Source organism: Rhinichthys klamathensis, unplaced genomic scaffold (genome assembly GCF_029890125.1).
Source record: "Rhinichthys klamathensis goyatoka isolate OS25496 unplaced genomic scaffold, OSU_Roscu_1.1 h1tg000030l_1, whole genome shotgun sequence".
NCBI classification, from domain to species: domain Eukaryota; kingdom Metazoa; phylum Chordata; class Actinopteri; order Cypriniformes; family Leuciscidae; genus Rhinichthys; species Rhinichthys klamathensis.
Genome location: NW_026606580.1, coordinates 25591 through 38225, shown reverse-complemented (window position 1 = coordinate 38225; position 12635 = coordinate 25591). Strand labels below are relative to the sequence as shown.

General features: G+C 37.4%; 1 protein-coding gene across 1 annotated transcript in view; it reads left to right on the top strand.

Annotated features, from left to right (window-relative positions):
• Positions 1-12407, top strand: part of LOC130080131 (cadherin-12) — a 149513-nt gene extending 137106 nt beyond the window's left edge. Inside the window, exons 10-12 of the mRNA XM_056245423.1 lie at positions 1066-1183; positions 3507-3758; positions 11618-12407. Of these exons, the coding sequence (XP_056101398.1) occupies positions 1066-1183; positions 3507-3758; positions 11618-12141 (894 nt within the window). The 3' untranslated portion in view covers positions 12142-12407. The remainder of the gene's footprint in view (positions 1-1065; positions 1184-3506; positions 3759-11617) is intronic.
• The last annotated feature ends 228 nt before the right edge of the window (positions 12408-12635 follow it).

Here is a 12635-nt window from a genome sequence, read left to right as displayed (position 1 = left end):
CAGGTGATGCCAGCGGGAGGGTGGGCGGTACGGATGTCTGCTAGCCACGGAAGATCGATCTGCTTGCGATGTTAGTGCACAGTGTATCATGATCACTGGATGTGAAAGCAGACTAATTGGTTTTAGATGCAGAATGGAGAAGAAAAACCACAGGAGCAGTGTTTTAAACATTATTATTGAGCACATGTTTCCGGCTGATGCGTACATTCATCCACTTGTGACTAGTTTTTTAATTATGCTTCATTTAATGTTGTGAGTTTAATTGCTTCATATACATAACGCACTGTAAATCGGGTTGTTTTTCTTATAAAGTATATTATGTGGCTGTATATACAGTATATCTCCGTTAATTGTGAAAAATTAGTTTTCTACACTCTCTGTCTTTTAAAACACCCCCATGGTTTCAGATAATGTTTATTTATGACTATAGTTTGTCCATAAATACCTGAAGATATTCATTTCAATTTTAATAATGTATATTTAATAAAGTTTAATATAATTGCCTGAGTTTATTTGCCTGTGTTCACTAATAACCTTCATAAATCATTAGAAAAATTCATGAACATTAATATTCACCGTTAAACATTTAAACAGAAGTTGTATTCGTCTTTTATTCCCTATTGTGACATATCTGAGTGAAACTGTTTCTCGAATGAGAGGAATGTTGGGCAGGGCTTGATTTTGTCCATTGGGGAATTGATTGGTTGTTGGATGATTGTGGTTTGCTGCTATTGGTGGATCTCATGTGAGTGACACATTGTCCCGCCCTCACCCCATTAGAGAAGAGATGTTGCTAAAAGAGGAAGGGGTTGATTTGATTAAAGATTATGAGGGCACATGAATAAAAATAAATAAAAAAAAGAACATGATGTGCACATATACATAATTTAATAACATTTTGATTTCATGATGACTTTAAACAAGAGATAAGTTATGCAATGATTACTTTAGTTTTTACATTTTTGCCACATTCTGGGTGTCCAGCAGTGATAAGAATGTGCCACCAGAGACCGTTTATGATCTATTCTGAAACCCTGATAATCTTTCATTAACTTTGTGTCACAGGTGGTTCAGGTCATCAGTGCAACTGACCAGGATCTCCCTCAAGCCGGACAAAGATTTTCCTTCAAATCCCCTCAAGAGGGAGTGAAGACCAAAAACTTCACCATCAGAGACTTTGGGAGTGAGTCTGTCTGTTATTTCCTAGTCAAGTGATCTGTTTGGAAGAAGAAAAAAAAAAAAAAAAAAAAATACATATATACATTTATGGATTTATATATAATTTCATACACAAGTGTATGGAGGGCCAAATTACTTAAAATTATATTAATAAATTAATGTTGCGTTATTTATATAAATGATTAAATACATACATAATTTAGTAATAAAATATAAAAAATCATTCAATGAATTATTAAATCAGCAAACAAATTATTAAATGTACTTTTTATTTAATTTAAGCATCTGTTATTATCCATTTGGATTGCTTTTTCATTTAAACACAAGCTTGTGTCATTCAAATTTCGTTTTCAGTATTATATATATATATATATATATATATCCTTAAAATTGCTCTTTGTGCATGCAATCCTTAGGTTAAAAATGATTTAATCCAAGGAAAATCCTGAAACTGTGTTTTATGTAATTGTTTATTATAACGCAGCTGACGTGCTATTTTTCCTCTACGTTCACTATTTTTGGCCTTATGGAATGGCTGTCCTCACTTTAGGCATGAATGCACACTTAAGATGTGATTTACTGGGACAAGGTGACAGTTTTCGCTGAGGGCAGTCCAGAAAAAAAGAGATGAAAAGGGTCTACCTGTAACATGCAAGATTTTTTTTGAAAATGCCCACCCGTCAAGAAACTGCGGTCAGCATAAAGTCACAGAGACAAGGTCAGGTGGACTGATCAGAGTTCAGAACCAGCAACTTACAGCCGCCATGATGCTGGCAAAGTCTTTTGACAACATGTCATTTCTCTGAACATTAAAACACCAACTAGATTGCACTTATTTTACAAAACACAAACAGCTACATTGTTTATTGCCATTTAACCTTTATGACTGGAGCATGGGTGTTGCTACAAGGAAAAATCTCTTGTGAAAAACACAATTCTGTTTAGTTTTGTGACATAGAGTCACATTTTTAGAGATTATAGCTGCACTATCATCACAAGATGTCTGTTCAAAACAGTGTGCAGCAAAATAATGCTGTCCTATATATATAAGCAATGCTGTGTCTCTGTCTTCTGAATCTGTTTGTTCAGTTTATAAAACGAATGCAGTGCTGATTCACCTTAATGAATCAATTTGTTCAGACTTCATGTCAAAAAAATGATTCACGGATTTGCATACGTCCCTTATAGCACAAACATCTTTTTGTAGTGAAATATTTTGTTAAATTCTAATAGATTTAGTTGTGTCTAGTTATATTTAGTGTAAATTTACCTATTCAAGTTTAATAATGTCAATTATAGACACTGTAATTGTAAAAAGATGTTTGTCATGTAAAACACGCCTTTTAAAATGATAGCTGTCAAGGGAAATGTTGATTATAAATATGTTATTCGGCATTAGAAGTAGCCTTATCTCTTTTAAAAAGCACCATTTAAAATTATGTGTGCATTTTGTGATTTTTACCCCCCACATCATCAGATTAGAAGCATGAAAATGTCCGATTCTGTTGGAAGGGTTTGGAACTGAGTCAGAGAGATGGAGTAGCCTTCAGGAAGTTATAAATCTCAGTTGACCAGCAATGTTACAGTAGGTCACTAGAAGGTAGATTGTGAAAGAGCTTCTCTACCTCCTGAAATCATTGCAGATGAATGTTCAGGCTCAAACAGCCTCCTCAAAGAGATAAAGCATTTTATTTCGACGCCTGAGGGGGATTCGGCACTCAGCTGTAGTGTGATTTCCCTGTTGAACTACTGCATAGTACATTAAACACTGAATTGTTTGTTCACTATGAAAAATCGTGCAAGAGAGCTCTTTGTGATGCACAAAATCATCTGCATGAAGGATGCAGCGGTGGTAGATGGTAGATCAATAACAATCCTTTATAATGACACAAGCATACTTCCTGCGGAGGGGTTGTCAAAAAAATCACCAAACAATCAATAGCTGTGTGCTTTCATTAGCAAATTCAATTTGTGGTTTTCTGTGTTTGGGGGGTTATTATTAAGCTTAATAAAAAGGAAAATGTGTAAGACATACACGCATATATATATTATACATTTAAAAAAATATTATTTCTATTAGTCAGTTTTATTAGGCTCAGAAAGCGACAAGGGGAGCAAAAATTACCAAGATTACTTTACCTACACATTTTCCTTATATATATATATATATATATAATATTATTAAATATATTTTTATTCCAAATAAATATTAATAATATATTAATAATATTAATATTACAAAAAAATCCATTATTTTTCCTGTGATAAAAATGCAACAAAATATTTTGGTAAGAAAATTTTTCAAATGTCTGCTGTTTTTTACCTAGATAACACTGCTGGGGTCGTGGCTCTGCGTAGTGGTTTCAAAAGGTGGTCTCAGGAGATCTACCACCTTCCAGTGGTGATTGAGGACGGTGGCCTCCAGACTTTGAGCAGTACCAGTACTCTCACCATCCGTGTGTGTGGCTGTGACACCGAGGGATCTTTATTAACATGCAGTGCTGAAGCCATTTTCCTCCCTGTGGGACTCAGTACCGGAGCCTTGATCGCTATTCTGGTGTGCATCGTCATACTGCTGGGTAAGCAAACATCCATCCATCAGAGCGTTTGACAGAGAGAGAGAGAGAGAGAGAGAGAGAGAGAGAGAGAGAGAGAGAGAGAGAGAGAGAGAGAGAGAGAGAGAGAGAGAGAGAGAGAGAGAGAGAGAGAGAGAGAGAGAGAGAGAGAGAGAGAGAGAGAGAGAGAGAGAGAGAGCTGCCTGTCCAGACTCCGTTTACCAGATGTAATCCCAGCTCAATAAGAAGTGACAATGCATACTGCAAAGCAAAAGCTGCCAGGACCTTATTTTGAAAGATAACTAAAGAGACTGTGATAGTGTCCGTCATAGCACAAGCTCTTCTGAATCACAATATTTCCAAATAAAAAATAAAAACAGTCATTATCTATTTTTTGGAATGGAACACTAGCTTACATGTTACAAATGCTGTACAGTATATAGCCTACTGTATACAGCCTACAAATAAAAAATGCATTAATTGACAATAAATCTAATATGCCACATCGCTTTCACATGACTTTACTGTTTGTCACATGACCTTGGCATTCAGTTCTCATTTTGAAAATCATTTTGCAATTTGAATCCAATTTGGTGCAAAGAATATTTGACTGCAGGATAAAACAAAGAGCCCAGAAATAGATTCTTCCAGTTTATCAGTCACCCAAATGGAAGATCATTTTGTCAGATGTAGTACTCTAGGATTAGGTCATACAGAAAATCTGCATACTGTGCACAGTCTACAGTACATACTACTCTATATACTGAGTAATGTAGTATTCCAAACATCATTATTTTTACAATATCATTTTGTGATGCTAGTGGTTTTAAAAGTACACACTTACCTTGAAATTAGCCATGAAGCACATTCGCAAATGATTTTATTTCTGTAATATGAAATATCTCAAAGTGAAAGCATTTAACAAAGAAAAATACTGACTGAATCATGAAAAGTGCAAGAATGAGGCAGTTGGAGGGGAGATTTGAGAAATTGTTACATCAGTCGAAAAAGGAAAGTGATTATGATGTGAAGTTGTTGTTGTTTGTTACGTCTTTGAAATATCATTAATCAATCATGCACTTTAAAAAGTATATTTTCATTTTGATTTCATGAAGACTTCTTTCGGCTGGCTTTAGGCGCTTCTTGGACTCCCCTTTTTTAGACGGAAGATACATGGGCCGCTCTGAAACTCTGGGGTGGTTTAATTAAAACACACTTGTTAATTAAGTGCCTGTATATTGGCCATTCTAGACAGGTAAGGAGGAGGATAGTTTGATAAAGTGAATACGCACGGGTTTAAATGAGCCTTTTCTTCGCTCATCAATGTCATAGTGAAAGCCCTAAATCTCAGAGTGTCATTACCATTAGATCGCATGCAGGCTGAATTACTCTCCATGTTAACTTAACCCCTGAGGTCTAGACGGGGGAAATCTCAGGAGTTATAAACCCACTTTTATGGCCTCGTTTCCATGGTAATTTGTGTGGGCTGGCTGGTCATTAAGTAAGAGCGTGCTCAACAAAATGAGGTTAGCACTCGGCTGTCCTCGAATGAACCTCAGACACAGATCTCACTGTAGCCTCTCAGTCGGAAATGATGTGTATGTCCACCGGACTGACACTTAAGCCTATACTTCAGCTAAAATTACAACACACAGACTATCTGCGAGCTGGACCGGAACGTGGACAGTCTGCATGATAAAAGTTTTGTCATCAGCACAGACTGCAAGGTCAAAGAAGTATACTTCGAAAGGATTGAACTTGCAGTGGAACGTGGAAAATGAAGTAGAACTGAGGTCAACTATATGCAGATAGATAGATAGATAGATAGATAGATAGATAGATAGATAGATAGATAGATAGATAGATAGATAGATAGATAGATAGATAGATAGATAGATAGATAGATAGATAGAAAGTCCAAAAGATCAGAATTTATTTGAAATAGAAATATGTTGTGAAATTATAACCGTCTTTACTGTAACATTTGATCAGTCAAATGCATCCTTGTTGAATAAAAGTATCAATTGCTTTAAAAAACGTAGTACCCGAAACTTTTGAACAGTACTATCTAGTCAAAATCTGCTAAGGGGTAATGTACAATTTTTGAAAAGTGATTTTTCACTATTATTTACAACAGGATCTGCATTTCCATGGGTAAAAAAAAAAAAAAAAAAAATGTTATAAGACACAATAAGACACAAGTAACAACTTTTTGCATCAAAGCAATTTTCAAAAGTTAACGAATTTGTGAAAGCTGAATGTAATTTTTTTTACAAGCCAAACCAAGTAAAATCATTTATTTATGCCACGCAATAAACTTCATTCCGTAAAATAAGTATGAATAACACAAAAAGCATTTCGAAATGCCTCCAGCACGTTTTCTAATTACCCAGAAAGCAAACATAGTGCACTTACGCATGTTATCACGTCTGTCAAAAACTTAGGCTGGCTATTGGTTGGAATATTAGAATCAAAAGCATCGACATAACACACTCATGGGCATCAATCACTTCACTGAATACTTGCCGGCTAAGAAATAAATTAGTATTACCTTACGATCCATCATTTAAATATCAAGACATCGATGTCTGTCAAAAAATAATGTGCACAATACACGGTAGTATTTTCGAGAAGCAGTGGTCCAGCGAGCGCACGCTCTTCCTGTTGATAAGCTCTAACGTTTTGGTTTGTTTAGATGTCACTATTTTCATTCCCATTCTCCTCTCTGCTATTTCAGCATTCATGCTTTTATCTCCTCTGTCTCCATCAAATTTCAACTCATTTCCTTTCTTTATCCCTCCACAATACACCTACAAAGGACACGAGGCTTTGCTTTCTTTTTTTTTCAAAGTAGAGCAAATGAAGTTGAATCACAAAAGAAGAGGGTCCGACGAGACCTCAAATACAATTTGTATACGCATTGTATTACAGAATGAGACATTTTAGAAGAAAATGATTTACCGTTTGCAGAGTTTATGAGTTATTTTTGACATTGACCATATTAAAGTCAACATGAAATCAAAATCTTCTTAATGCAAATCGTATTGCTTGTATTCCAAATAAGAAGAAAAGGGTTGTTTTTGTAATATATTGCTCCACAAATGGCTTTACTTTTCAGCTGACATCACCAATCTTTCTTTAAAGGGATAGTAAACCCAAAAAAAAAAAAAAAAAAAATTTACTTGAAGAATGTTGGTTCCCATTGATTTGCATTGTAATTTCTATTCATACAATGGAGGTCTGATGGGAACCGTACCATTTGGTTACGTTTTACAAAATATGTTATTTTGTGTTCCACAGGGGGAAAAAAAGAAATGCATACAAGTTTAGAACTACATGAGGTTGAGTAAATGATGACAGAATTTCATTTTTGTGTGGACTATCCCTTTAATTGTTCCCACTGCATACACCACCTCCATTTGTTAGAATGACCTTCAGTCCTAAAATACTGTTGTCTATTTAATTAAGCTGATCTTCACGCCACTTGGAAAAACAGTCAATCCATCTTTTACCAGTACGTGACAGCTTGTATTCAAAAGACTGCTGCAGCGCTCTAAAACCTGACCTGTCTCACAGACACCGGCAAGCACCTCTCAGCATCACTGCGTCCTTCCTAAAGGTGCCAGCCAGGATCACAGACAGCGCAGAAAGAGAACACATTGTCGAGCTGGAGATAAGCCATTATCGGGGCTTCATTTGTCAGACTGACCCATTTCCCACTCCACGGATGCAGTCATGGCAGACAGAGCAAGAGATCAGCGTACCGAGGACGAGGGCTTATCAATCTCGAACCTATCTCCTGCATATGCCAATCAAATCACAAACATTGACTCAGAAAATAGGCTACATGTCTGACAATGGTTGAGAATTACAATGCAAATATCTGTCACTTGGGGGCGCTGTCATCTCACAGACACTGATCTAGACTGTTTGAACATATAAACAACCTTGTTATTTGTTTTATACCAATTTCCTCTAATTTGCTGCATACTAATAAACATAGTACAGGTGTTAACTTATGTACTTAGAAACCTTCTGAACGTATAAGAAGAACAGATCTCCATTACAGCACAGTGTGAGACACAGTGTATGTCGTGATCATGGCTCTGATCTATCTATCTATCTATCTATCTATCTATCTATCTATCTATCTATCTATCTATCTATCTATCTATCTATCTATCTATCTATCTATCTATCTATCTATCTATCTATCTATCTATCTATCTATCTATCTATCTATCTATCTATCTCGTGTTCTGTCTATCTAGTTGAGGATCGTCTGTGGCCAGTCAATATAAAATGAATAATAAAGCGCGAGGACTGGGTTCTGAAATAGTCACACATGATGGGTGAGAGAGTCCATCAGACAGAGGGCACACATTACTGCTGCAGCTTTCATTCCGTCTTTAAATGATGACTGCAGTCAGGAGCTGTTTGCCAATCATGGAAAACTCTGACAAATGAGGGGGTTGTCGCTTGATTAAATGAGGAAGAGTGTTTCCACTGGCCTCTGCCTGCCTCACTCCCTGATTGTACAGACAGCATAACGAGAACGATTTGAATGAATGGGAGAAATCACAGCACTCAATACGATGGCTATAGGAACAGAAGACTCGCCTTCTAATTATTACGAACTAATCGCCAGTTTGTTTTTTTCCCGTCACATGCATATTGGCTTGACCTCGCCTCAAAACAAATATGCATGAGCTAAATAACTCACATGTATGATATCATTGTTTTCAGATTTTATTTACTGATTCTTGCATATTTTTCTAAAGATGCAGACACATTTACCGCTGTTCGTCAATTTAACACAAAATCAAGTAGGAATCCATGTGATTGGGAATTTTATCAAAGGTTGAAAGATTCCCCCTTGCAGATTTAGGGTCCTATTTTAACGGTCTAAAGCGCAGGGCGCAAGTGCACTTAGGGCGTATCCGAATCCACTTTTGCTAGTTTAACGACGGGAAAAATCAGTGCACGCGCCGCATGGTCTAAAAGGGTTGTCACTGTTCTCTTAATGAGTAACGTCAGTGGTGTAGTGCAGGGTATACGCAGGTATACGACTTATTTTTCAGTCGGCATTGCGTATACCCACTTCTAAATCCCTTCTGATGCGCATCATTTAGTTGCTAATCCAATCTCGTGAATAAAAAAAACACCCAGTCAGGGTCGTACCCCTAATATTAACTCTAATTTGTTGCTGCAATGATTCTCCCATCGTGACGATAACTGACCTTCTCATCTGATCTGCTTCATCACTCGCCCGCTCGTCAATGTCAAAATGTTTGAGACCAATCAAAGCATGCGGGATTTTTGTTCACAGAAGCGCGAGCCGAGCGCGAATCCCAACGCGACGCTTCACTTCAGTTAACGATCATACAGTTCGAGATAAGATGCAAGTAGCTAAAATATACGGCTGGTTTTCGATAGAAGTTTTAAATGACCGACAGAAATAATCAGTTTGATCAAAGACAGTGGAAATGATAAGCTCAATTTAACAACACAAGCACCCTATTAAATATATTGCCATTATTATTGTATAAATATATTTGTATAACGTTACCTCGAATGTTTTCGACTTTTCACTGTTTGTATCACTCCGCTTGTCTGTGTTTGCGCAACTTGCATCATTAAGCCAGAAGGCGGCGACAAGTGACTGTCTTTATGAGTGAGCAATTGAACCATTAATTAAATTAACAGATTAGTCCAAAAACATCGATTAATTTAGGAAAGAAAAAGTAGCTGAAACTGGAAATGATTCTCATGTTTAACAATCTGATCAAATACTTCATGCTTTTAAAGATACTGTTGTCCTTTTTTTTGGCCATCAAAACACCTTAAAATGCTCATGTCGAGATCAGGAAAATCAAAATTTTCTCGGGGGGAGCATGCCCCCAAACCCCCCTAGCAATATAATTTATGGGGCCTGGGTATTTAGAAAACCCTACGTACGGCCCTGATATGCAAAAATACTAATGATTCTATATGTTCTATTGTATTCATTACATTATATTCTTGCATATTCAGTCTTACATGTCACTGTTTATAACACAGAGCGTTCATCCTTTGCTGGGATGCTTAAAAAAATATTGGGGGCATAAATTAAGAGTATACCCACTTCTCCAGGCACCACTACATCACTGAGTAACGTGTGTGTTTTGGGCTTAACGTTCAACAAACCAATCAGAGTCTCATCTCCCATTCCCTTTAAAAGCCATTTGCGCTCGCGCCATGCCAGATTGCTATTTACATGGCGGGATTTGCAAGTGGAGTGTGTCTGTGTGTAATAAGCAGAGTGTACGCGTGTCGTAATACTAATACTAATGTGCCCTTTAAAGCTGCATTCTGTAACCTTTTTTGGGTTAAAAATCATCCAAAATAATTTTTTGAGCAAGTACATAACAAGTACAAATTCGAGCATGTCTTTGTGTCATTACGTCACATCTGTACTGACAGGCCGCTTGGTTTGAAAGTGAGTTTAGAGTGAACAGTGCTTTATAGATCACTATACACTATGGACTACCTCAATGTACCTTTTTTGCCCACAAAAACAACACAAAATGTTGTTAATATGTTGCTAATTAAGTCATGTGATATATATTGTGAGATGCTTTTTCAATAAATAATAATATTTTTTATTCTCATCATTCAAATTCAGAAAAAAAATAATAAATCAGCACAGCAACTCCTTCTGGGAGGTATTTTAGACAGAGACTGTGGTCTTCCAACGCCAGTTTGCATTGGAGCGGGGCAAGTAGGATCAGAGGGGTTGCATTGGTGCCGTGGCCTGGATGGGAGTGAAATTTAGGGGGGGTGAGTGTAACGGAGGCCAGTTCAGGTAAACCTCACTCCCCTGATCTCAAGAGGCGCACTAGCGGCTGATGTTAGAGACTGCGGTCTATAGTGTCCTTGTTAGCACGCATGCCTACCATGCTGGAGACACCATTTGAATCCCGGTCATTGCTGGGTGAGTAGGACTGTATGGGTTACATAGTGAGTGTGTATATATATATACATATATACAGTATATACATACTCACTGGCCACTTTATAAGGTACACTGTTTAACTGCTCGTTAATGCAACTATTTAATCAGCCAATCACATGGCAGCAACTTATTGTAGGCATGTATACATGGTCAAGACGATCTGCTGAAGTTCAAACTGAGCTTCAGAAAGGTGATTTAAGAGACTTTGAATGGTTGTTGGTGCCAGAAGGACTGATCTCAAGTAGCTGTTCTTGAGTTTTTCAGAAACTGCTGATCTACTGGGATTTTCACACACAACCATCTCTAGGGTTTACAGAGAATGGCCCTTAAAAGAGAAGATCCAGCAAACTGCAGTTCTGTGGGCGAAAATGCCTTGTTGATGCCAGAGGTCAGAGGAGAATGGCAGACAAATCTGGAGCAACTGCATGATGCTATCATATCAGTATGGACCTGCACCTTGTCGAATATATGCCAAAAATCAAATAAAAATATATACAAAATAGCTCCCAGAAGGAGTTGCTGAAATCCTGTTGACATATTTCCAGGAAGGAAAAACTTTTTAAAATTAAAAAAAAACTGTATGTAATTCTAAACTATGTTTGTCTGTATTTATAAAAAAGTATGTACGCAAGTATAAAATTGTATCTGTATATTCATATATAAAAAAATATTATATATATATATATATATTCAAGTATAAAAAACAGTATAAGATACAAAAAAAAGATGACTTAATGCACTATTACTAGTTACCTCAAGCCTGACCGTCAGAGACTAAAAGCCACATGATCTCGATTTCAGGGGAGCTTTAGAGACCGTGTTGTATCACATTCTGAAAGCATCCTGGTGATATATTTTCATTTGTGTTCTGCTTGTGTGTTTCCTGCAGTGATCGTGGTACTCTACGTGGGGGTTCGGCGGCAGAAGAAGAAAGAGACTCTCATGACATCCAAAGAGGACATCCGTGACAACGTCATCCATTACGACGATGAAGGAGGAGGCGAAGAGGACACGCACGCCTTCGACATGGGCACCCTCCGCAACCCCAAAGTCATCAAGGAAAATCTGTTTCGCCGAGACGTTAAGCCAGAGTTGGGTTTGTGTCCACAGCGGCCAATATCCTCTCAGAACAGCGCTGACATCAGCAACTTCATCAGTCAGCGGCTGCAAGAGCACGACGGTGACACTTCCGCCCCGCCATACGACTCGCTGGCCACATACGCCTACGAGGGCGAGGGCTCGGTGGCCGAGAGTTTAAGCTCTATAGAGTCTGTAAAGGGTGAAACAGAGGAGGACTACGATTACCTCAACGAGTGGGGGCCTCGCTTCAAAACCCTCGCAGGGATATTCGGAGAACGATCAGAGAGCCAATCAGATGTAACATCCAGCACCGTCACTGAAAACAAACACTGATGTTTTGTTTTTCTCTTTTGCTTTGAAACAAACCGAGATGTGTGTTTAACTCTGACTTTTCTTTTTACAAGATTCCATTGTATTCTTTTGTAGTGGTTCTTTTTGACCTTTTTCTTTTTTTTAACTTTTTAGTTTGCCTTGATTTCACACTCAAAACAAGAGAGGATAAAGGAAGCCAGAATAAAATGCAGCCGTCGGGTTATCTGTAAATGAATGTTGGAGGTTTTTTGGTCGTATTTGTTCAGCTTTGCTTTTCACAAAAAAAAAAAAAAAAAAAAAAAAAGAAGAAAAAAAAAGAAAGAAAAAAAAAACTCATAGAAGATGCAAAATTTTTCTGACATCCTTAAAAAGTGCCTCAATGGAGTTGGTTTGTTATTCTTCTTTTTATGGTTTAGCTTTGTTTTGTCACCCTTCTTAAGGATGAGTGGCGTCCCTAACCGAAGCTGACCCTAATTCCAAGCTTCGTTGGAGGGAGTTTTGAGGAGGAATTGTCT